This window comes from Oncorhynchus kisutch, unplaced genomic scaffold (assembly GCF_002021735.2).
Source record: "Oncorhynchus kisutch isolate 150728-3 unplaced genomic scaffold, Okis_V2 Okis03b-Okis08b_hom, whole genome shotgun sequence".
In the NCBI taxonomy this organism is placed as follows: Eukaryota; Metazoa; Chordata; class Actinopteri; order Salmoniformes; family Salmonidae; genus Oncorhynchus; species Oncorhynchus kisutch.
Window position 1 is genome coordinate 7,909,961 of NW_022261980.1, and position 26,810 is coordinate 7,936,770.

Here is a 26,810-nt window from a genome sequence, read left to right on the forward strand (position 1 = left end):
TTTCCTCTCCCCTGCAACTCTTCACTAGGAGAAAGTAGTGCACTATGTTTTCTGTCAATATACCTGCTAAAATAATGGTTAATAAACAACTAACGGGGGCCTTATAAAATCTGCAACCCCCCAATGCAACCCCCCTATAAAATCTGCAACCCCCCCCCCCCCCCCCCCCCCCCCCGCACCATTATGTTTTATCGTTTCTCAAATTATGTTCAGTTAAAAATTTCCTGGTTTTTCGCTCTTAAAATTACTTTGATTCATAGAGAAACAACGAAATTGGATGTTCTGAGTTCATGGTTCGGGCCCCTTAGTTCCAGTGAAGGGAAATCGTAATGCTACAGCATACAATGACGTTCTAGAAGGTTCTGTGCTTCCAACTTTGTGCCAACAGTTTGGGGAAGAACCTTTCCTGTTTCAGCATGACAATGCCCAAGTGCACAAAGCGAGCTCCATACAGAAATGGTTTGTCAAGATCGGTGTGGAAGAACTTGATTGGCCTGCACAGAGCCCTGACCTCAACCCTATCGAACACCTTTGGGTTGAATTGAAAGCCAGGCCTAATCGCCAAACATCAGTGCCTGACCTCACTAATGCTTGTGGCATGGAAGCAAGACCCAAAATTAGTGGAAAGCCTTCCCAGAAGAGTGGAGGATGTTGTAGCAGCAAAGGGGGGACCAACTCCATATTAATGCCCATGATTTTGGAATGAGATTTTCGACGAGAAGGTGTCCACATACTTTTGGTTATGTAGTGTACTTCTGCCAGGTAAGCCTACTTTGCAGTTAACATTTAATTGAGAAGGTTTTTGGGAAAGTATTTCTGTCAACCCACAAGATGGTTACCACATCAACTGGCTACACACTGAGTGATAGACCAAAGCACGCACGACACAGACAGACATAATGCTGGAAATTAATTGACAGATACTGTGCTAGGTTTGGCTTTTTAAGACAATAGTGGCTAACCAGGGATGGGATAATGTCAATGTTGCGTTGATTAGATAGTAATGTGACCGTCCTACAAGACAAACTTCAAATGTCACTCACAACAAAGGGAACTAACAAAGAAAATCACTTTGACAACCAAAATAAAACCAAAAGGTGTTCAAAGGAAGTTCAAATCAAATGCTATTGGTCACATACACATGGTTAGCAGAGTTAATGTGAGTGTAGTGAACTGCTTGTGCTTCTAGTTCCGACAGTGCAGTAAGATCTAACAAGTAATCTCACAATTCCCCAACAACTACCTAATACACACAAATCTAAAGGGATGGGGCCTCCGGGTGGCGCACTGGTCTAAGGCTGTGGCAATAGAGATTCTAGGTTCAAGTCAAGGCTCTGTCGCAGCCAGCTACGACCGGCAGACCCATGGGCTGTGCACAATTGGCCCAGCATCTTCCGGGTTAGGGGAGGGTTTGGTCAGCAGGGATGTCCTTGTCCCATCATGCACTAGCGACTCCTGTGGCGGGCCGGTCGCCAGGTGTACGGTGTTTCCTCTGACACATTGGTGCGGCTGGCTTCCGGGTTAAGTGAGCATTGTGTCAAGAAGCAGTGTGGCTTGGTTGGGTTGTGTTTCGGAGGACACGAGGCTCTCGACCTTCGCCTCTCCAGAGTCCATACAGGAGCTGCAGCAATGAGACAATACTGTAACTACCAATTGGAAACCATGAAATTGGGGAGAAAAAGGGGTAAGAAAACAAAACAAAAACAAATCTAAAGGGATGGCATAAGAATATGTACATATAGGGGTGGCAGGGTAGCCTAGTGGTTAGAGTGTAGAGGTGGCAGGGTAGCCTAGTGGTTAGAGTGTAGGGGTGGCAGGGTAGCCTAGTGGTTAGAGTGTAGAGGTGGCAGGGTAGCCTAGTGGTTAGAGTGTAGGGGTGGCAGGGTAGCCTAGTGGTTAGAGTGTAGAGGTGGCAGGGTAGCCTAGTGGTTACAGTGTAGGGGTGGCAGGGTAGCCTAGTGGTTAGAGTGTAGGGGTGGCAGGGTAGCCTAGTGGTTAGAGTGTAGAGGTGGCAGGGTAGCCTAGTGGTTAGAGTGTAGGGGTGGCAGGGTAGCCTAGTGGTTAGAGTGTAGGGGTGGCAGGGTAGCCTAGTGGTTAGAGTGTAGGGGTGGCAGGGTAGCCTAGTGGTTAGAGTGTAGGGGTGGCAGGGTAGCCTAGTGGTTAGAGTGTAGAGGTGGCAGGGTAGCCTAGTGGTTAGAGTGTAGAGGTGGCAGGGTAGCCTAGTGGTTAGAGTGTAGAAGTGGCAGGGTAGCCTAGTGGTTAGAGTGTAGAGGTGGCAGGGTAGCCTAGTGGTTAGAGTGTAGGGGTGGCAGGGTAGCCTAGTGGTTAGAGTGTAGAGGTGGCAGGGTAGCCTAGTGGTTAGAGTGTAGAGGTGGCAGGGTAGCCTAGTGGTTAGAGTGTAGAGGTGGCAGGGTAGCCTAGTGGTTAGAGTGTTGGACTAGTAACCAGAAGGTTGCAAGTTCAAACTCCCGAGCTGACAAGGTACAAATCGGTCGTTCTGCCCATGAACAGGCAGTTAACCCACTGTTACTAGGCCGTCATTGAAAATAAGAATTTGTTCTTAACTGACTTGCCTAGTGTCCTGGAAGGGAAGGTAGTTTTCCCCCGGTGATGCGTTGTGCAGACCCACCCTCTGGAGAGCCTTGCGGTTGAGGGCGGGGCAGTTGCTGTGCCAGGCAGTGATACAGCCCAACAGGATGCTCTCAATTGTGCAGCTGTAAAAGTTTGTCAGGGTTTTAGGTGACAAGCCAAATTTCTTCAGCCTCCTGAGGTTGCACTGTCACGCCTTCTTCACCACACTGTCTGTGTGGATGGACAATTTCAGTTTGTCTGTGATGTGTACACCCAGGAACTTAAAACTTTCCACCTTCTCCACTGCTGTCCCTTCGATGTGGATAGGGGGGTGCTCCCTCTGCCGTTTCCTGAAGTCAATGATCATCTCCTTTGTTTTGTTGGCGTTGAGTGAGAGGTTGTTATCCTGTGCACTCATCTCCTCCCTGTAGGCTGTCTCGTCGTTGTTGGTAATCAAGTCTACTGTTGTGTTGTCTGCAAACTTGATGATTGAGTTGGAGAGATATACCTGCTGGAGCACGTGCTACAGGTGGGTGCTGCTATGGTGACCAGCGAGCTGAATAACTAGACTGTTTATATTCGGCCATATTCCCAGTCCTCTTTCCATGGTTAAGTAAACGCTTTCAGTTTTGCGCGAAAGCCTCCATCCATCCATGGTTTTTGGTTAGGGTAGGTTTTGATAGTCACAGTGGGTACAACATCTCCAATGCACTTCCTTATAAACTCACTCACCGAGTCAGCGTATAGATCGATGTCATTCTCTGAGGCTGCCTGGAACATTTCCCAGTCCACGTGATCAAAACAATCTTGAAGCGTGGATTCCGATTGGTCAGACCAGTGTTGAATGGTTCTAGTCAAGTGTACATCCTGTTTGAGTTTCTACCTATAGGACGGTAGAAGCAAGATGGAGTCATGGTCGGATTTGCCGAAGGGGGAGCGGGGGGGGGGGGCCTTGTATGCATAGCAGAAGTCAGAGTAGCAATGGTTCAGTGTATTGCCCGTGCGGGTGCTGCAATCATTATGTTGATAGAATTTAGGTAGCCCTTAGGTTCTGAAAGACACCCATGTTTGTGCCCACTAAAAAATGGCAAAGCCACTAGTAAGGGGTTAAGGTTATCAATTCTGTCAATCACCACATTCTTATCGGCAGACTCGACAGCCTTGGTTTCTCAAATGACTGCCACGCCTGGTTCACCAACTACTTCTCAGACAGAGTTCAGTGTGTCAAATCGGAGGGCCTGTTGTCCGGACCTCAGGCATTCTCTATGGGGGTGCAACAGGGTTCAATTCTCGAGCCGACTCTTTTCTCTCTATACATCAATGATGTCGCTCTTGCTGCTGGTGATTCTCTGATCCACCTCTACGCAGATGACACCATTCTGTACACTTCTGGCCCTTCTTTGGACACTGTGTTAACTACCCTCCAGACAAGAATCAATGCCATACAACTCTCCTTCCGTGGCCTCCAACTGCTCTTAAATGCAAGTAAAACTAAATGCATGCTCTTCAACCGATTGCTGCCCGCACCTGCCCTAAAGTCCAGCATCACTACTCTGGATGGTTCTGACCTGGAATATGTGGACAACTCCAAATACCTAGGTGTCTGGTTAGACTGTAAACTCTCCTTCCAGACTCACATTAAGCATCTCCAATCCAAAATTAAATCTAGTATCGGCTTCCTATTTCGCAAAAGCAAGCATCCTTCACTCATGATGCCAAAAATACCCTCATATAACTGACTATCCTACCGATCCTTGACTTCGGCGATGTCATTTACAAAATAGCCTCCAACACTCTACACAGCAAATTGGATGCAGTCTATCACAGTGCCATCCAAAGCCCCATATACTACCCACCACTGCGACCTGTATGCTCTCGTTGGCTGGCCCTTGCTTCATATTCGTCACCAAATCCACTGGCTCCAGGTCATCTATAAGTCTTTGCTAGGTAAAGCCCCGCCTTATCTCAGCTCACTGGTCAACATAGCAGCACCCACCCGTAGCACGCGCTCCAGCAGGTATATTTCACTGGTCATCTCCAAAGCCAATTCCTAATTTGGCAGCCTTTCCTTCCAGTTCTTTGCTGCCAATGACTGGAACGAATTGCAAAAATCACTGAAGCTGGAGACTCACATCTCCCTCACTAACTTTAAGCACCAGCTGTCAGAGCAGCTTACAGATTATTGTAACTGTAAATAGCCCATCCAACTACCTCATCCCCATATTGTTCTTCTTTTTTTTCTCCTTTGCACCCCAGTATCTCTACTTGCACACTCATCTTCTGCATCTATCACTCCAGTGTTTAATTGCTCAATTGTAATTACTTCGCCACTACGTATTGCTTTACCTCACTAATCTTACCTCATTTGCACACAGTGTATATATACTTTTCTATTGTGTTATTGACTGTACGTTTGTTTATTCCATGTGTAACTCTGTGTTGTTGTTTGTGTCACACTGCTTTGCCTTATCTTGGCCAGGTCACAGTTGTAAATGAGAACTTGTTCTCAACTGGCCTACCTGGTTAAATAAAGGTGATCTGGCCTACCTGGTTAAATAAAGGTGATCTGGCCTACCTGGTTAAATAAAGGTGATCTGGCCTACCTGGTTAAATAAAGGTGATCTGGCCTACCTGGTTAAATAAAGGTGATCTGGCCTACCTGGTTAAATAAAGGTGATCTGGCCTACCTGGTTAAATAAAGGTGATCTGGCCTACCTGGTTAAATAAAGGTGATCTGGCCTACCTGGTTAAATAAAGGTGATCTGGCCTACCTGGTTAAATAAAGGTGATCTGGCCTACCTGGTTAAATAAAGGTGATCTGGCCTACCTGGTTAAATAAAGGTGAAATAAAAACAACAACAAAAAGAATGACCTTCACTGCCATTCAGAATAGTGATTGAATAGTCAATAATAATAAAAAGACAACCATGTGGATGCCCACTGAAAGTTGGCAAAGCCACTAGTAAGCAGTGGTGGAAAAAACACCCAATTGTCATACTTGAGTATGCTAGTAAAGGGTTCTGAAAGGCACCCATGTGGGTGACCACTGAAAGTTGGCAACGCCACTAGTAAACTGTTCTAAAAGACACCCACCATGGACGGCCCACTAGGTTTTCCCTCAGACTAAAAGACACCCACCATGGACGGCCCACTAGGTTTTCCCTCAGACTAAAAGACACCCACCATGGACGGCCCACTAGGTTTTCCCTCAGACTAAAAGACACCCACCATGGACGGCCCACTAGGTTTTCCCTCAGACTAAAAGACACCCACCATGGACGGCCCACTAGGTTTTCCCTCAGACTAAAAGACACCCACCATGGACGCCCACTAGGTTAACCACATCTCTCAAGCTTCACTGGAGCGCTGGGCCGGCCTCTCTTAAATATCACCTGGGCTTGCACAGGTGAAACACCTTCCGACTAACAAGATGGACAAACCAGCACAGGTGTAACACTATACACAGTGTACTCAACTAAATTAGGTGACCCTAATCAGGGGGTCCCCAAGTGCTAAATATAAATGGGAAAACCTAAACCTGTAACAGTACAGTAGCTGGATGTGAAAATTGCATGTACTTTCAGAATTGTTCTGCAAGCTACTCATAGGTGTGCTGCGAGCTACTGGTAGCTTACCATCAACCTGTTGGAGACCCCTGCCATAGAGAAGGGCTCCTGGCAACTAATCTATAAGCCTTTGTTTAACATTACAAATAGGTGATCAATTACACAATGTTGAACATTGGGCTCTCTGGGAAGACATTCGAGTACAATGTGAAATACAATAGAGAATGAGTACAAGAAGTTGCTATTTTTGTGGAAAAAGAACAACAATATCTTTGCTAATTTCACTGTCACTGTCACGTGTTAGTAGCTGGAACAAGCATATTTGTTTTCAGGCCAGATGAAACCCCAAATTCTGGCCTCCACTTTCACAGATGCCTCGTGTCTGATTGGATCATTCAAATCTACTGAAAGCATTGACAACCGCAGCATTAAAAAGAATAGCAGATAGCATTACGTTGCAGTGTATGAATGATGTTACCATGGTAACTCCGCCGCACTCTGTATGCTGTAACTCTCTACACGTTGATCTCCAGAGTCTAGTTTTGAGTTTAGGTATGTGAAATCTGTTATTGGATCACGGTGAAATAACTAAGTGGACTTCAGGAATCATATTGGAATGGGGCAAACATGACAAAGTCAAAGCACAAAGTGTTACGTCTGACTATCAAGTCATGTCACAGTGAGTTTGACCATTTTATACAGAGTTAGAAGTGAAACACTGGCGGTGATATCTCTTCCACGTGGGATAAATAATTACATGACGCAGACTAAACAGAATTTGAGACAGTGGCTGTCAAGATATGCGCTTGCCTATGACAAATGATTTTCCCAAAGAACTGTCATTTGTCATTCACAGTGACAGCACAGAACAAAACGTTGTGGCTCCACACAATTCATCTTTGTTTTTACTGTCAATGTATTGCTGCTGATTCAAATCATTGTTATTAGAATCAGCTCTAGTCAGAGGATTGAAGATCACTTCAGGCAAACTGGGAAACAAGCAATATTTGATTGAACAATATAAATCTTCTTTCGCTTTTTCCCCAAATTGACATCAAAGCAGGTTTTTAAATGTTTTATTTTTTTAACTAGGCAAGTGAGTTAAGAACACATTGTTATTTTCAATGACAGCCACCTGGGATCAGTGGGTTAACTGCCTGTTCAGGGGCAGAATGACAGATTTGTACCTTGTCAGCTCAGGGGTTTGAACTCGCAACCTTCCGGTTACTAGTCCAACACTCTAACCACTAGGCTACGCTGCCGCCCGGGTTCTTATGGGACTAACTGATACACTGACAATTCTGAATAAAGCCCACTGATATAACATTATTCCATAAGCAGTTACTAAGGCATATGAGGCTATCAACAAGCCAAAAGGAATACTCAATTAGTCATGAATAATTGTGATAAGTTGCATGTATTCGAATATAAATCACAGACACATTTTCAATCCAGTACATTGTCTTTCACCATCAAAAGGTCATGGATATTATTTTTTGTGGGTACTTGGCGTATGGACTACGTTTGTGAAGCTAATTCATTTGTCTTCCATCTTATGCGAGTACAGAAAGTAGATCCACATCTAGTTAATGGGTTGTCAGCAGAAACAGAGGAGCAAAGTAAATGAATCAAGCTCAGACAAGCAAGACTGGCAGAAAGTGGAGTGTAATATTATTATCTTATCCGATTTTAAAGAGTCTGTTTACACTTGGCTGTGATTATCGCTCAGAATTTAATGAACATCCTTGTCATGCAAATGTGTTTTCTCTGTACAACGTGTTGCCAAGGTTTATAAAAATATTTTTCCAGTTGCCCCCAAACCCCATGGTAAATGTGTCCAATCTACCAGACACCTTACCTCCCTTGTGATATCTGAAACATGACAGTCTGAGTGCCACTTCAAGTGAGACACGGGGTAAAGTGGTCAAATGGGACATATAAAGCCCACCCACGCCAGACCCTCCATCACCATCTCCAACATGAGGCCCTGGAGACAAACACCTGAAGATGGAATCCAGTTCCATAGGGAACGCTCCTCATCTCCAATATCTATCAACGCTCAGCAAACACCATGGTTACGTGTTTGCCCTTTGAACACTCTTTTTGACACATCCTTCGCCCTTCCCTCAAGTCATTGACTTTTCTGTGTGTCACTGGAAGCTTGTTACAATGAACTGTAGGGTCCATTTGAGAGGACTTAACAACCGAGCTGCCACTTCCCTGATCCTGTGTTTGGACAGGCTGACACACTTAGGTGATGAATGAGCTTTGTGCAAGACGGGTAAAGAGTGTGAGCAGACACAGTTGACACTAATGGAAAGGTAAAGCTGAGATCTGGGGAGTCGGCTCAACAGCTGTTCTCTTCACAGGGTTTTACTTGGACAAGGTGCAAATATTTGTTTTGAAAGGTATTTGTCTCTGAAAGGCATTCCAAAACGTTTCCTCTGGAGAGGGAGATAGGAACATTGAATTTTGAGTGGCACATGTCCCAAAACAAAAGCATTTTGGCTGAGATTGTCATGGGGCCTTGTGACGGGCTAAATGATTTGGAAATCATCTGTTTCCATTGTGTCCTCACAGTGAGATAGAGATGCAAGGGAATTTTATCGCTAAATGTTCAAAAATAACATTGTAGATTGTTAAGTTGTTTCAGTGCTGCGCTGCGTGTGACCGTCATACAGTTATGTACACATGATCAATCATTTCTCACTTGTTGATTATAGGTTTCCACTTACTGCAGAACATAACAACTACAAGTCATCACACATGGTGCACTTACCTCACACAGGTGGTCTCATTAGAGTTCATAACAAAAACATTGAACCATCAGTGAGAAACCACCACACAAACACTAATTTGGTGTGAGGGAGAGAGAGTTTTGCATCAACTCATGAGAGAGAGAAAAAGAGAGAGAGAGAGACAGAGGGAGAATGAAAGTAAGTTAAGCATCAACTCATGAGAGAGAGAGAGGCTATTAGTAGACTCCAGCAGTGTCAGTGAGAGAAGAGGTCAACATGACATCAGTGCCAGTACTCATCTCCCTGTCCACTGTCTGTGATCCAACAGACAGACAGAAGCTGTCCCCCTACCACCCCTACCCTGGTGGGCACCATGCCAGGCTATGGGGGGCTTCAGATCCCCACAGTGGGACAAAGCCCTTTATCTGCCCCCTGGTACAGCCTCCACCACCTGGCTTGGTGTGGGTGTTTCCCGGTAGAAAACTGATTGTCTAGCCCATCCTCCTCTAGGCCGCTGATTGGCTAGCTCATCCTCCTCAGGGAGATGACAACGTGTTCTATGAGAAAATAGCCAGCGTTTTTGAAACCGTCGGTTTGAGATGGGTTTTTTAAAGTGCTTTTTTCTCCAATTTATGCTTCTGCCAGAAATAAGAGTACAGGACGAGTCAACAACATTATGTAGATATGAGTTAAAAGTGAGACTTTCACTGGGCAGTCAGCTACTTTGAAGTCTAAAAACAGGCATTGAGATCGGTGCTCAGTTGTTGTGATGCCTTTGTACGGGTGTAGCTGTGGATGAATTTATTGTACATGGTGGGAATTTGTAATGACAGGGAGGATAGAATACGGCACCACCATTCGAAACGAAATGGCTTCGACCAAAAAACCCTTCTCTTTTGTAGCCATAACACAAAGGAATTCTCGCTGGATGAGAATTGTACAGATTCAAAGTGGATTCTCTCAAGGTCAACACCAAACAATTCTTGGAAACTGTACCCTTAGTTTTGCACAGGTTGGCACAGCAGGGTTCAAATCTTTGAAATAACACAGCCTTTGAAATAAGAGACATTTATTGAATTACTGTAGCTCTGTGTAAACACCTACACTGCCTGAACAACCAAACCCTGTTTGGGAATAATTACTTATAATCAAAAGCGAACATCATCTTAGATCTCCATGAAACTAGAACCAGAGCCGATCATGCAAAATAGAGTTTAATTGAAAAGAGATGTCCCGGTTTGATTAAAGAATAATAAAACAAAATAAATGTGTGTAAGTGAACATTTAGTCTGTTTACGTGTTGTTTTTCCTGGATAACATCTCTCAAGTGGAAGGTATTTTAGATAAACAAACCATGCAATGCTTGTTAAACGGCAGTTCGGAGTATTTGGCACATGCTGTGTGTGTGGTTCGGAGTATTTGGCACATGCTGTGTGTGTGTGTGTGTGTGTGTGTGTGTGTATGTGTGTTTGTGTGTGTGTTTGTGATGCATGAGTATATGATCCTACCTGTATCCACACGGGCTCTAGGGTTGGTCCAGGGGAGGTCAAGTTCTCAAGTTGTCCTGTCCTCTCATAGGTGAACACCGTCCCCGCTGCCTTGTATTCCCCATTCCATTGGATAGTCCAACCGCCGTTCAGGAAGTACTTTCCGGGGTCGTCACTCCGGAGAGCCAAGAAATTCCCAGCCTCAGCCACCTCCTCAATACGAATTTCCCGAGCCCCCTCTGGAATCAGCCCAATGTCCACATACCCTGGGAGACAGACAGGGGGGTCCAGAGGGGCTGTTCAACTTCCAACTCTATTACCCTCGGTACACTTGACTTTTCTCCTTTTCAATTTGACCTAGTTTATTGTCATGTAATCCACCCAGCTTGATACCGTCTTAATACCTCCACAAAAAGGGACTGATGTCAGACTTGTGCTTTGAAGTCTATGGAAATATAATACTGTACCACCAAACATTTGGTTGATTATGAGACAGAAACTTGAGATGCAGTACATGACCTAGTTCACATTCAAACTGACAGCTCAAACCAAGCTACAGGACGCTGACAACAATACCCAGTGTACAGTACACTGTCTATCACTTTAAAAACCTGTTCCAGGGTCAGTCTGGTTTTCTATCTCATAATGGTTAAGGTTCCGATTGAGGTGAGGAGAGCTGATCCTATATCAGTAGACGTTCTCCAGAGATTCTTTTTTTAAATACTTTCACTGTTGAAAAGGTGGTATCTCAAGTATAAATACAGTAAAGTACACACCAAAGGGTAAAATGTGTCATGTCACGACATACAGAACCTTGACCACCTATTGGGATGGGCCTTTTGTTAATCAGGAGTTAAATGAGGTGAAAAAGGAGACTGGAGGGCCACTTTAAGTGCAGAGAGTAGCATGAGTGTCATACCAAGCCCTTCGCTCTCCTCAAAGGTCTTCTTCACAGTCTCACAAGTAGACCCGTTGCCATGGCAAACCCCACAGCGATCCTCCACCGCGTTGGAGTCAATCTCATAGTCACACCCCACATTCTGAAAAGATCAAAACAAAGCAAGAACCTGCCGTTTCATACTACATAAAGATTGAACTGACAGCAGAGAAGAATGACAGGCCTTCAGCAGAGAATAAAGGATAACCTAAAATGGATGCCACTGCATTACAGTGTATGGTGTCCATTTTAGGACATCAGTACGTCTTTGGGTTCAATCTTTAGGGTTCACCGGAATCATATTAAGATAATTTGAGGAGAAAAGAATGTACTCGCACTGAAACAAAAGTATCCATCAATACGTCCACTTTGCAGCAAAACATTCACAATTTGTATTTTTTTCTAAAATAATAATCGTGAGTACTATAATAATGTTGGATCAAAGAAACTTTCTATATTCAAATTCACAGTTCTGCTAGATAATTATCTCCCCATTTATTCCCCATTTATTTATTCTGTAGTCACTGAGATATTGAAAAATGAGTTGTCTGAGGTGATGCAGAAAATTAACAACAAACAACAAATTGCTAAGGTAGAAATAAGCACAAGGCAGGACAATCTCCTGTAGTGTGATAGGACTCAGGAATTAGCATTTGATAACTGGGGTTACCACAACCACATTGTGTCCCCACTATATCTAGTAACCAAATTATCCATCTACTATACCTATGTTATTTGGAAAGAATATGGACAAAATGAAAACTTATCAGAGAAACGTTCTATATTCAAATTCTCAGTTGGTTCCTAACATCAATATTTGACTGGCTTATAAACAGACTAAATATTTAACTGCTTTCAGCCAAAACCAATTAAACAAAGCCAGCATTTAAAAAGAACGGCTCAACTGGGGTTACCACAACAAAATGTGATCCTCGCCCCATGAAGTCATCCAAATTCGTTAGCTCGTCCAATCAGAGCTTAGAGCACAGTCTGAAAGTTTGGATGAAGATATCGGACAAGAGTGAGACTATGTTGGGAGATAATGACTTTATCCATCAATACGTCCACCTTGCAAGTAAAATATTAACGTGTCTTTTCCCCCCAAAATAAACTTAGTATGTACTATAATAACGTTGTGTGAAAAAAATGTAGATCATGAAAAATGAGTGTTGTCTGAGGTGATGCAGAAAACTAATGTCACCTGTCTGACACGCAAAAAATGAAAAGTGAGGGAAACTTTTGAGCACAAGGCTCTACAATCTCCTGTAGAGTGACAGGACTCAGGAATGAGCATTTGTCATCAGAGAAATAGTTAACCTTAAAAACAATGTTTGACAAACATTTCCATAGATCCAACGTGATCTACGTGTCATTTGTTGTGTATCATAGGAGGTTAGTGGTACCTTAATTGGGGAGGACGGGCTCGTGGTAATGGCTGGAGCGGAATTGGTGGAATGGTATCAAATACACCAAACGCATGGTTTCCATGTGTTTGATGCCATTCCATTTGCTCCGTTCCAGACGTTATTATGAGCCGTCCTCCCCTCAGCAGCTTCCACTGTGTATACTGTGGAACATAAGAGGTTCCAATAGCTCAGGGGTGTCAAACTCATTCCATGGAGGGCCTAGTGTCTGTGGGTTTTTGGTTTTTCCTTTCAATTAGGAACTAGACAAACAGCTGAGGGTAGTTCTTTACTAATCAGTGGCCTTAATATTAATAGCAATAAAGTAAAAGGGAGGAGCGAAAACCCACAGATACTCGGCCCTCTGTGGAATGAGTTTGACGAATGTGCAATTTCTCATTGTTTCAGTAGCTTCGGTGAAACTGAGCCCTGCTGATTTATCCTGATGCATATAGCCTAGCCAGATCTATACAACAGATGGTGTGGACGGAGCTAAACTTCACATGACTTTGTGCCGTATGAAAACATCTGACAAACGTTGTTTTAGTGTGAACTATCCCTCTGGAGTGATGATTCACAAATGAAACTATCCCTTTAACTTGAGGTGATCCTTCCCTTTAACCTCAGTTGCATTGTGAACTCTAAATCCCTCATCTTCCAGTCCTTAGATAATGAGCACGTTCCTCTGCTCAGGTGTTATTTATTTATTTATTTTATTTATTTTACCTTTATTTAACCAGGTAGGCAAGTTGAGAACAAGTTCTCATTTACAATTGCGACCTGGCCAAGATAAAGCAAAGCAGTTCGACAGATAAAACGACACAGAGTTACACATGGAGTAAAAACAAACATACAGTCAATAATGCAGTATAAACAAGTCTATATACAATGTGAGCAAATGAGGTGAGAAAGGAGGTAAAGGCAAAAAAGGCCATGATGGCAAAGTAAATACAATATAGCAAGTAAAATACTGGAATGGTAGTTTTGCAATGGAAGAATGTGCAAAGTAGAAATAAAAAATAATGGGGTGCAAAGGAGCAAAATAAATAAATAAATTAAAATTAAATACAGTTGGGAAAGAGGTAGTTGTTTGGGCTAAATTATAGGTGGGCTATGTACAGGTGCAGTAATCTGTGAGCTGCTCTGACAGTTGGTGCTTAAAGCTAGTGAGGGAGATAAGTGTTTCCAGTTTCAGAGATTTTTGTAGTTCGTTCCAGTCATTGGCAGCAGAGAACTGGAAGGAGAGGCGGCCAAAGAAAGAATTGGTTTTGGGGGTGACTAGAGAGATATACCTGCTGGAGCGTGTGCTACAGGTGGGAGATGCTATGGTGACCAGCGAGCTGAGATAAGGGGGGACTTTACCTAGCAGGGTCTTGTAGATGACATGGAGCCAGTGGGTTTGGCGACGAGTATGAAGCGAGGGCCAGCCAACGAGAGCGTACAGGTCGCAATGGTGGGTAGTATATGGGGCTTTGGTGATAAAACGGATTGCACTGTGATAGACTGTTGCTGTGTTGCTGATGCATGCCAGGTCTTACGATACCTTGGTAGGTATTTTACGTTTCAGTTAACCACATCACATGTTAAAGCAATCTGGTGTCCAACGGCACAGTCGATGACATGGCACGCAATCATTGGTTGATGTACGCAACGTCTAAGCAGGGGAACATGACCCATGTCTTGGACATGAGTGGAAACCATGGAAACCAAAGACCAGGGTCACAATGTTGGTCTTGTTTGAAGATGTAAATGATAAAGATAAAAGGCTAAAAGCATAGATTCTAACATTAATATTTGACTGGCTTATAAACAGTCTAAATATTTAACTGCTTTCAGCCAAAACCAATTAAACAAAGCCAGCTTTTAAACAGAATGGCTCAACTGGGGTCAACTGGGGTCATGACAACAAAATGTGTCCCCACGACAGTACATCAATTCACCAAATGATGCATCTCGGGTAGTGTATAATTATTTTCTTGGTCCAATCAGACCTGACATTTTGGGATGAAGATATTGGACAACCGTGAGACTGTACTGTGCGAGATAATGACTTACTGGAACAGCACACTCATTTTCATACAGAATGTAAAGCGTTCAACATCATTCTGCGGAGAAAACAAGCAGCAGCCCGACTAAACAAAGTGCATATCAAATGACATCCCTAAAGCACAATGTGGAGACCAGGAGAAGCGCGTCAACAAGGGGAGCTTAACAAATGAAGTTAACTCAGCTTAGACTTTAGGAGGGAATGACAATTTGAGTAGAGAATGAGAGAGAGTGACAGAGCAAGGAGCGAGAGGCATGAGGGAGTGAGAGAGACAGAGAGAAGAGAGATTTCTGGGGACAAGGTTGCTGCTACCTTGCAGATGCCGTTAACACACATGTCTCGGCTCAAGCTGCCCTCATAGCACTGGGTCCCGTCAATGACCGCGTCCAGCATCTTCTCTGAGAAGTACTCGTTCAGAGGGCGGCAGTGCAGCTCGCAGGGGTTCACTGGCAAACACAAACAGGTTAGGTGTCACCTTACTTTAGCGACAAGGTATCACTTTGCTTTAGGCCTGTATCTGGCATTAAGACAACCAAAGCTGTCCTAAGCATGACCATAACATGACCAAGCAGCATTATCTCTTGTCAATTGGGATACGGTTAGCTTGTCAGTTGGGAAACGGTTAGCTTGTCAGTTGGGAAACGGTTAGCTTGTCAGTTGGGAAACGGTTAGCTTGTCAGTTGGGTAACGGTTAGCTTGTCAGTTGGGTAACGGTTAGCCTGTCAGTTGGGTAACGGTTAGCCTGTCAGTTGGGTAACAGCTAGCTTGTCAGTTGGGTACAGTTATCTTGTCAGTTGGGTAACAGTTAGCTTGTCAGTTGGGTAACAGTTAGCTTGTCAGTTGGGTAACAGTTAGCTTGTCAGTTGGGTAACAGTTAGCTTGTCAGTTGGGTAACAGTTAGCTTGTCAGTTGGGTAACGGTTAGCTTGTCAGTTGGGTAACGGTTAGCCTGTCAGTTGGGTAACGGTTAGCCTGTCAGTTGGGTAAAGGTTAGCTTGTCAGTTGGGTAACAGTTATCTTGTCAGTTGGGTAACAGTTAGCTTGTCAGTTGGGTAACAGTTAGCTTGTCAGTTGGGTAACAGTTAGCTTGTCAGTTGGGTAACAGTTAGCTTGTCAGTTGGGTAATTGTTAGCGTTACAGCCTTATTCTATAATTGATTGTTTTTTCCCCTTATCAAGCTACACAGGTAATTCCACTGTACCTTTTTTTATTTTTCAGAGCCTTCTTAAATCTCACAGATACAGTGGGGGAAAACGTATTTAGTCAGCCACCAATTGTGCAAGTTCTCCCACTTAAAAAGATGAGAGAGGCCTGTAATTTTCATCATAGGTAAACTTCAACTATGACAGACAAAATGAGAAAAAAAATCCAGAAAATCACATTGTAGGATTTTTAATGAATTTATTTGCAAATTATGGTGGAAAATAAGTATTTGGTCAATAACAAAAGTTTCTCAATACTTTGTTATATACCCTTTGTTGGCAATGACAGAGGTCAAACGTTTTCTGTAAGTCTTCACAAGGTTTTCACACACTGTTGCTGGTATTTTGGCCCATTCCTCCATGCAGATCTACTCTAGAGCAGTGATGTTTTGGGGCTGTTGCCGGACTTTCAACAATTTTATTTTTTGAGATCTGGATCTTGAGATCTGGAGACTGGCTAGGCCACTCCAGGACTTTGAAATGCTTCTTACGAAGCCACTCCTTCGTTGCCCGGGCGGTGTGTTTGGGATCATTGTCATGCTGAAAGACCCAGCCACATTTCATCTTCAATGCCCTTGCTGATGGAAGGAGGTTTTCACTCAAAATCTCACGATACATGGCCCCAATCATTCTTTCCTTTACACGGATCAGTCGTCCTGGTCCCTTTGCAGAAATACAGCCCCAAAGCATGATGTTTCCACCCCCATGCTTCACAGTAGGTATGGTGTTCTTTGGATGCAACTCAGCATTCTTTGTCCTCCAAACACAACGAGTTGAGTTTTTACCAAAAAGTTATATTTTGGTTTCATCTGACCATATGACATTCTCCCAATCTTCTTCTGGATCATCCAAATGCTCTCTAGCAAACTTCAGATGGGCCTGGACATGTACTGGCTTAAGCAGGGGGACACGTCTGGCACTGCACGATTTGAGTCCCTGGCGGCGTAGTGTGTTACTGGCTGTTACTTTGGTCCCAGCTCTCTGCAGGTCATTCACTAGGTCCCCCCGTGTGGTTCTGGGATTTTTGCTCACCGTTCTTGTGATCATTTTGACCCCACAGGGTGAAATCTTGCGTGGAGCCCCAGATCGAGGGAGATTATCAGTGGTCTTGTATGTCTTCCATTTCCTAATAATTGCTCCCACAGTTGATTTCTTCAAACCAAGCTGCTTACCTATTGCAGATTCAGTCTTCCCAGCCTGCAGGTCTACAATTTTGTTTCTGGTGTCCTTTGACAGCTCTTTGGTCTTGGCCATAGTGGAGTTTGGAGTGTGACTGTTTGAGGTTGTGGACAGGTGTCTTTTATACTGATAACAACTTCAAACCGGTGCCATTAATACAGGTAACGAGTGGAGGACAGAGGAGCCTCTTAAAGAAGAAGTTACAGGTCTGTGAGAGCCAGAAATCGTGCTTGTTTGTAGGTGACCAAATACTTATTTTCCACCATAATTTGCAAATAAATTCATAAAAAATCCTACAATGTGATTTTCTGGATTTTTTTTCTCATTTTGTCTGTCATAGTTGAAGTGTACCTATGATGAAAAGTACAGGCCTCTCTCATCTTTTTAAGTGGGAGAACTTGCACAATTGGTGGCTGACTAAATACGTTTTTTGCCCCACTGTATAGGACAGGTACTTCAAAACATACTTTCTTTTGATTTCATTTTTGGGACAAATTCAATGTTATACACCCTTTTCGGAAAGTACTCAGACCCCTTGACTTTTTCCACATTTTGTTACGTCACAGCCTTATTCTAAAATGGATTAAATCATTTTTTCCTTCATCAATCTACACACAATACCCCATAATGACAAAGAAAAAACAGTTTTTTACACATTTTTGCTAATTTACAACAACTAAAAACTTGTGAAGTATTTATCATTAATGTGATGACATGCTATTTATTGAATAATTAACTATTTTTATAATTACGTGATTAAATTAATCCTGTAACCATTAACTCAGTATCCTGGGGCACCACGGGAAAAGTTTGTTTAATGAGTTACTGTTTCCCGAAATCACTCAAAGATGATCAGAATATCGATTTCATAGCAGTCACTAAGTCATTCATTTCCTCAGTCTCATTCTGAACATCACATAATTCGTAAATCTGCACAAACCCGGGTCTCACTAAATCATTCCATACTGCACAAATTGAGTTGATTACTTATTTACTAACAAGCTAAATGATAACATAAGATACACACACTAGACAAACAGTCTAGGTTATTGGTTAGAACTTAATACAATGGCAACAGATCCCTAGCAGACCAACACAATATGACACGTGTTAAACAAGATGGAGATTTAAAGAAAAAAAGAGAGAGAGAGAAAGTGCACAAGATAAAAGCACACTTGGATACATTTGTAAACTATGCTTAGTTTAACCCTGACACCTTGCCCCGAATTGCCGCTCTTATGGGTCAGAATTATAATGCATGTATTTACGTGTTGAAGGACTCCGTTGGGTATCTCTTCGTGGGCCGAGTTCCGCTTAGTGGGATAGGTTTGGCCGACGCCCTGATCTTTCGATGGCTGTGTCTCCTTCGTTATCAGGTGTAAGTCTCTGATTGTCCACACGATGTCATAATGCCCTTTCTCTTGGATGTCTGTTTCCTTGCACTCGTTCTGTGAGAGTGGTCTTCTTAGGAGGCTCATCAGCCATGTCGACGCTCCCAGCTTGGGTAGGAGGGCCGTGTAGACAACCGATGACTTGAAGAGAATAACCGCTTGGTCCTTCTTGAATTCACCTTCTTAGATACACCTTCTTAGATACAGTACTCAATCGTAGCATTGATTGTTAAGAGGTTTCTTTTCCTCTTCCTCGTGTTGCATTTTGGGGTCACAGCTCGGGTCACGACTTGTCGTAGACCACGGGTTGCAGCGCGCAGTCAACTTAGTCAAGTATGTAAATTCTTAACTCACATGTTTTATACCACAGGGTAGAAAGAGGTATGGATATTTTCTACACAACGCACAGTATGTAAACATGCATATTTAATGAAAACTCTTAAAGTTAATGTTTTCGTTATAGCGCTGTCATTTAACTTTAATGACGTCACAAAAATCAACATTCATTCTCATATTCCATCTATCATTGTTACCACCATTTTGGTTGATGAAATATAATGTCCCAAAGTCCATTTATTTCATGTTACAGTTCTGAGGTAGATTCTCCATAAGGCCACACAGACATTCCAGTCCCAAACATGAAAGGAAAAAGGATTAGTCTGCTGCCTTAAGATTTACAATGGGTGTGAGGTATCATGAACACCCCCCCCCCCCCCCCCCCCCCATCAATCCCTCTATACCTCCCCCTCTGCGGGAGGCAGAGATATCCCTGTAGAACCATGATCCACTGTAACCTGATCCTCACAGGCCAGTCATGACAAAACTGAAATATTACGTTTACATAAGTATTCCTGACCCTTTACTCAGTACTATATTGAAGCACCTTTGGCAGCGATTACAGCATCAAGTCTTCTTCGGTATGACGCTTGGGGAGTTTCTTCCATTCTTCTCTGCAGATCCTCTTAAGCTCTGTCAGGTTGGATGGGGGAATGTTGCTGCACAGCTATTTCCACGTCTCTCCAGAGATGTTTGATCTGGTTCAAGACCGGGCTCTTGCTGGGTCACTCAAGGACATTCAGAGACTTGTTCCAAAGCCACTCATGCGTTGTCTTGGCCTTGTGCTTAGGGTCATTGTCCTGTTGGAAAGTGAACCTTGGTCCCAGTCTAAGGTCCTGAGCGTTCTGGAGCAGGTTTTCATCAAGGATTTCTCTGTACTTTTCTCTGTTCATCTTTGCCTCGATTCCAACTAGTCTCCCAGTCCTTGCCACTGAAAAACATCCCGACAGCATGATGCTGCCACCACCATTCACTGTAGGGATGGTGCCAGGTTTCCTCCAGATGTGATGTTTGGCATTCAGGCCAAAGAGTTCAATATTGGTTTCATCAGACCAGATAATCTTGTTTCTCATGGTAAGAGTCTAAGTGCCTTTTGGCAAACTCCAAGCGGGCTGTCATGTGTATTTTACTGAGGAGTGGCTTCCGTCTGGCCACTCTACCATAAAGGCCTGATTGATGAAGTACTGCAAAGATGGTTGTCCTTCTGGAAGGTTCTTCCATCTCCACAGAGGAACTCTAGAGCTCTGTCAGAGTGACCATCAGGTTGTTCGTCACCTCCCTGACCAAGGTCCTTCTCCCCCGATTGCTCAGTTTGGCCAGGCAGCCAGACACTAGGAAGAGTCTTGGTGGTTCTAAACTTCTTCCATTTAAGAATGATGGAGGCCACTGTGTTCTTGAGGAACTTCAATGCTGCAGAAATGTTTTGGTACCCTTCCCCAGACCTGTGCCTCAACATAATCGTGTCTTGGAGGTCTACGGACAATTCCTTCGACCTCATGGCTTGGTTTTTGCTCTGACATGCACTGTCAATTGTGGGACCTTATATAGACAGGTGTGTGCCTTTCCAAATCATGTCCAATCACTTGAATTTACCACAGGTGGACTCCAATCAAGTTGTAGAAACATCTCAAGGATGATCAATGGAAACAGGATGCACCTGAGCTCAGTTTCCAGTCTCATAGCAAAGGGTCTGAATACTTATGTAAATAAGGTATCTGTTTTTAATTTTTAATAAATGAGTCAAAATGTCTACAAAACCTGTTTTCACTTTGTCATTATGTGTAGATTGCTGAGAAAAAACAACAATAATTAATCCGTTTTAGAATAAAGCTGTAATGTACAAAATGTGGAAAAGTCAAGGGGTCTGAATACTTTCCGAAGGCACTGTAGGGTTCAAGTATTACTCTTGTTTACATATTCGGTCCTGTATTTAACACATCCACTGTCAGAGCAATACCACTCTGCAGATTACTGACACTGCACAGACCCGTGTAACCTTAACTCAGGCTTAACGTTATCGTCACCCCCACGTTCATTTAGCTAGGGCTAATCTGGTCGGTGTCCCGTGTCTCAACATTCTTCAGGCTGATAACATAGTAAATTACAAACTGGGAACACAAGGAGCTGCTGTGCGATACTGTATATAATGGTATAGAAGGGTTTCCAATGAGAACATTTCTATTTCGACAATTAATCATGGTTTTCCAACCTTGTCTCTTCACGGTAGTAAACTGAGAAATGTTAACGTATTACATTACTTACTTTAAGCCGTTTCCTCGTTCTATTCCTGATAAACATAGCACACACTGTACAGTTAAATATTACTAAGTGCTGTTGTAAAAGGATGCCTTATTGGCATGCCAAACAATAGTTGGCTTGCACACTTTTCATAGTTCCAGGTGAATAGATGAAAAAATGATTCATACCAGAATGAGACACACTGTCTGTCTTGCTCCACATGTGTTTGTGCTCTACAATGGATCTCAAACCAACATTTCAGTCAATAGACAGAAATGTCATGGCTATAATGGAATTTGGAATGCAAATTGAATTTCTTCACAATGGGGTTTGGAAGGCAACAAATACGCAACTCCCATCACCTGCTTTATTGACATGAAATGGCTACAGGCCTTTGGATGTCGAACAATGAACGGTTGTGTTGAATGTTGATGAAGTGACATTTTGTATTTTCCTCGTTTGCACTGTCACTCTAAAGTTGACAAAACATACAGGCTAAAATCGAACATCTGGAAATGTATTCTGTGTTATTTAGTTACTTTGGGGTGTAAGAGTTTATGTTACAGTATCTAGCTAGAACAACGCACACTCACCTCTGTTGTTGACCTGCACCCATTTGTAGAACTTGCCCTTGTAAAGCATGGTGTTAAAGTGACTGCACTGGATGAGTCTGAAGGAGGGCTGGTTGGGGGGGCAACGGGTGCTGTTACAGATCTTGTAGCGCCTTCGCTCCCCCACGCAGTACTTCCCTCCGTACTTGGGACTGGAGGAGAGGAGAGAGTAGAGTGGAGTGTCATCCTGTTAGTGGACAAACAGGCATGTCTTTAAATGGATGATAATAGTATTTTCAGGTGGCTGTAAGGCCTGTGATAACCAGGGGGGGGCTCAACACGGGTGACTCACATTGACATAGATACAGTATCTTTTACAAGCCTGGCCATCCCACCAAAACAGGCTGACATTTCAGGAAGTCTTTTCAAACAGATCTTACACTAAAAGGCCATTATCATCATTTTCATCATTTAAAAGCATTATTCCAACTCAGTGTGGAATTACATATAAAATCACAGGGAAATCTAGTTTTTGACTGCACTGGGCCTTTAAGTAAATCAGGTGATAAATGAGGTGAAAATGAGACTACAGCGCGAACTTAAATGACAGATTCTGTCATTCGATGGTGGTGATGTTATTTTGTGAACATAATGTGCATTTCATGTTCATTGGTCATTGAAAATAAAGGGATGACATAAGTGATGATGCGGTGAAGTCCTTACCAACACAACCAATGATAACTGCAATCAGAGACACTCCTCTTATGAATGCTAATACTCTTCAAGTGGTCCTCAAGTGAGTTCTCTCCTCTATTATAAGGCATTGTAATGGAAATTGAACCATTTTCCTGTCCTGCTAAGCAAGCATTCAAAATGTAACAAGTACTTCTGGTTGTCATGGAGAATGTATGGACTAAAAAGTACAATTGTCTTCAGGAATGTAGTGAAGTAAAAAGTAAAAGTTGTCATAAATATAAATAGTAAAGTAAGGTACAGATACTCAAAAAAACTATTTCAGTAGTACTTTAAAGTATTTTTACTTAAGTACTTTACACCACTGCCCAATGCCAGTCCTCCAGTAGCCCCAACAGCACAGCGCTGCCTTTTCTGCCACTTCTCTCTCTTCCATCTCGGGAAACTATGAACTCCTAACACAATCCTATTGGATCCCATCAATCAAAATGTCTGCCACTTCTCTCTCTTCCCCATGTCGGGAAACTATGAACTCCTAACAGCATCGTGAAGAAGCAGCGCCTCTTCAACCTCAGGAGGCTGGAGAAATTCAGCTTGTCACCAAAAGCACTCACAAACTTCTACAGATGCACAATCGAGAGCATCCTGGCGGGGTGTATCACCGCCTGGTATGGCAACTGCACCGCCCTCAACCGTAAGGCTGTCCAGAGGGTAGTGAGGTCTGCACAACGCATCACCGGGGGCAAACTACCTGCCCTCCAGGACACCTACACCACCCGATGCTACAGGAAGGCCATAAAGATCATCAAGGACATCAACCACCCGAGCCACTGCCTGTTCACCCCGCTGTCATCCAGAAGGCGAGGTCAGTACAGGTGCATCAAAGCTGGGACCGAGAGACTGAAAAACAGCTTCTATCTCAAGGCCATCAGACTGTTAAACAGCCACCACTAACATTGAGTGGCTGCTGCCAACATACTGTCAATGACACTGACTCAACTCCAGCCACTTATAATGGGAATTGATGGGAAATTATGTAAATATATCACTAGCCACTTTAAACAATGCTACCTTATATAATGTTACTTACCCTACATTATTCATCTCATATGCATATGTATATACTGTACTCTATATCATCGACTGCATCCTTATGTAATACATGTATCACTAGCCACTTTAACTATGCCACTTGGTTTACATACTCATCTCATATGTTATACTGTACTCGATATCATCTACTGTATCTTGCCTATGCTGCTTTGTACCATCACTCATTCATATATCCTTATGTACATATTCCTTATCCCCTTACACTGTGTATAAAACAGTAGTTTTTTTGGAATTGTTAGTTAGATTACTTGTTCGTTATTACTGCATTGTCGGAACTAGAAGCACAAGCATTTCGCTAAACTCGCATTAACATCTGCTAACCATGTGTATGTGACAAATAAAATTTGATCTGATTTGATTTGATTCCTAACACAATCCTATTGGATTCATCAATCAAAATGTCTGCCAGTGCTACTCTCTTCCATCTCGGGAAACTATGAACTCCTAACACAATCCTATTGGATCCATCAATCAAAATGTCTGCCACTTCTCTCTCTTCCATCTCGGGAAACTATGAACTCCTAACACAATCCTATTGGATCCCATCAATCAAAATGTCTGCCACTTCTCTCTCTTCCATCTCGGGAAACTATGAACTCCTAACACAATCCTATTGGATCAATCAAAATGTCTGCCAGTGCTACTCTCTTCCATCTCGGGAAACTATGAACTCCTAACACAATCCTATTGGATCAATCAAAATGTCTGCCAGTGCTACTCTTTGCCTCGTCTCTGGTGGTTCCCGTTGAGCACAGAAACAGGTGGCAGTTCAGCCTGACTGGGGCCTAAATGTTCTTAGGTACACATTTCATCATAAACTGGGCGCACGTGAAAATCGATGCCAGCGTTTTGATTCATAAACGATGAACTTCATTTTATTTTGCATGTAGTGTAAATAAAAATAAACATGCTTACATGTGTGACTTATACAACATAAAGAATATAGACGTTTCATAAATTGAGTAGTGAACATACGCAGACTATTTGTATAAAAGCTAAATACATTTTAGAAACGAAGCCCCTGATGGCTCATATACTGAATACCGTGTCTTTGTCTAACACAGTGAGCCAGGAGGCCCCTGTTGGCTCATATACTGAACACGGTGTCTTTGTCTAGAGCCAGGATCCAGGAACAGATCCAGGAGGGTAGAACAGAGATCCTCAAAAAGGACAATATTCCAACAAATAAGAAAGATAAAAGTGGAAAAATATAAAATAAAATTATATTGAGCACTACACGGTTTATTTCAAAACGCAAGAACACTCTCTTTGTCTAAGCACTGGATTTGAGCGTCAATGCCATGCACAAATGAAGAGGCAAGTCAGAATAGGCCTACGCCTCCAAGCAGAGCAACACAAACACGGCAACAAGACAGTAAATAAGGTACCACAGAAATACGTTTTTGGATGAACAGACCTTGGACTCTATTTGAAAACGACTCCACTCAATATCCAACAACTATAATGATTTAAAAAATGATGACTATATTGAATGAGAATGAATGAGAAGAGTATTCAGTTCCTAACATATTAGCCAAGTAAGGCTTTGGTAGGGTGGTGATACTCTGTGTTCAATAAGTGACATGGTTCACAGAAATGTGTCATACATGGATTAAATGTGTTCTGTTAACTAAGATGGAGCATGGTCTGATGGAGCATGGTCTGATGGAGCATGGTCTGATGGAGCATGGTCTGATGGAGCATGGTCTGATGGAGTATGGACTGATGGAGCATGGTCTGATGGAGCATGGTCTGATGGAGTATGGACTGATGGAGCATGGTCTGATGGAGCATGGTCTGATGGAGCATGGTCTGATGGAGCATGGTCTGATGGAGCATGGACTGATGGAGCATGGTCTGATGGAACATGGTCTGATGGAGCATGGTCTGATGGAGCATGGTCTGATGGAACATGGTCTGATGGAACATGGTCTGATGGAGCATGGTCTGATGGAGCATGGTCTGATGGAGCATGATCTGATGGAGCATGGTCTGATGGAGCATGGTCTGATGGAGCATGGTCTGATGGAGCATGGTCTGATGGAGCATGGTCTGATGGAGCATGGACTGATGGAGCATGGTCTGATGGAGCATGGTCTGATGGAGCATGGTCTGATGGAGCATGGTCTGATGGAGCATGGTCTGATGGAGCATGGTCTGATGGAGCATGGTCTGATGGAGCATGGACTGATGGAACATGGTCTGATGGAGCATGGTCTGATGGAGCATGGTCTGATGGAGCATGGTCTGCATGTATAGTCCACTGGAATATCTGATACGTACAGTACCTGGACATCGGTCTTGGCTCACGTCCAAACACGCGTTGGCTGGCCCTCGCTTCATACTTGTCGCCAAACCCACTGGCTACAGGTTATCTACAAGTCTCTGCTAGGTAAAGCCCCGCCCTATCTCAGCTCGCTGGTCACCATAGCAGCACCCACTCGTAGCACACGCTCCAGCAGGTATATCTCACTGGTCACCCCCAAAGCCAATTCCTCCTTTGGTCGCCTTTCCTTCCCGTTCTCTGCTGCCACTGACTGGAATGAACTGCAAAAATCACTGAAGCTGGAGATTCCCATCTCCCTCACTAGCTTTAAGAACCAGCTGTCAGAGCAGCTCACAGATCACTGCACCTGTTCATAGCCCATCTGTATACAGCCAATCTATCTACCTCATCCCCATACTGTATTTATTTTGCTCCTTTTGCACCATAGTATCTCTACTTGCACATCTACCATTCCAGTGTTTAATTGCCATATTGTAATTACTTCGCCACCATGGCCTATTTATTGCCTTAACTCCCTTATCTTACCTCATTTGCACTCACTGTATATAGACTTTTTTTTCTACTGTATTATTGACTGTATGTTTTGTTCATTCCATGTGTAACTCTGTGTTGTTGTATGTGTCGAACTGCTATGCTTTATCTTGGCCAGGTCGCAGTTGCAAATGAGAACTTGTTCTCAACTAGCCTACCTGGTTAAATAAAGGTGAAATAAATGTTTTTTAAAAACACACCGATGTCCACAGACAAATTTATATTTTGTGCTTTTAAACGTGCAGGCCTTCTTCTACCACTGTTTGTTAACAGTATTCTGTGGTAACTACCCTAAAAACAGCCCTCTCATCTTTGGCTTTGGGGTCGTTAACACAGAATTAAAATAATCAGAGGTAGTTACATTGGCAAGTACCCAACAACTATTTACAAATAGTAATGTTAGTGCCTCATAGTGGGTGAAAACAGAGATTTAAGAGTGTACCTTTAAGGGTTATTTAAGTCCCTGTTTAGTACTGATAAGTCAACAGCATAAACTATATACTAACAGTAAGCAGTGCCCCTCCTGGGAGAGCCCCTTGGT

The 26,810-nt window shown here is 43.2% G+C and overlaps 1 protein-coding gene across 1 annotated transcript in view; it reads right to left on the minus strand.

The window, feature by feature from the left end:
- adamts7 (a disintegrin-like and metallopeptidase (reprolysin type) with thrombospondin type 1 motif, 7) overlaps positions 1-26,810 on the minus strand; it is a 175,357-nt gene that overhangs the window by 66,525 nt on the left and 82,022 nt on the right. The window contains exons 12-15 of the mRNA XM_031812698.1: positions 21,688-21,857; positions 15,062-15,195; positions 11,282-11,402; positions 10,384-10,628 (exon numbers count right to left, since the gene is read on the minus strand). Coding sequence (XP_031668558.1) covers positions 10,384-10,628; positions 11,282-11,402; positions 15,062-15,195; positions 21,688-21,857 — 670 coding nt within the window. The remainder of the gene's footprint in view (positions 1-10,383; positions 10,629-11,281; positions 11,403-15,061; positions 15,196-21,687; positions 21,858-26,810) is intronic.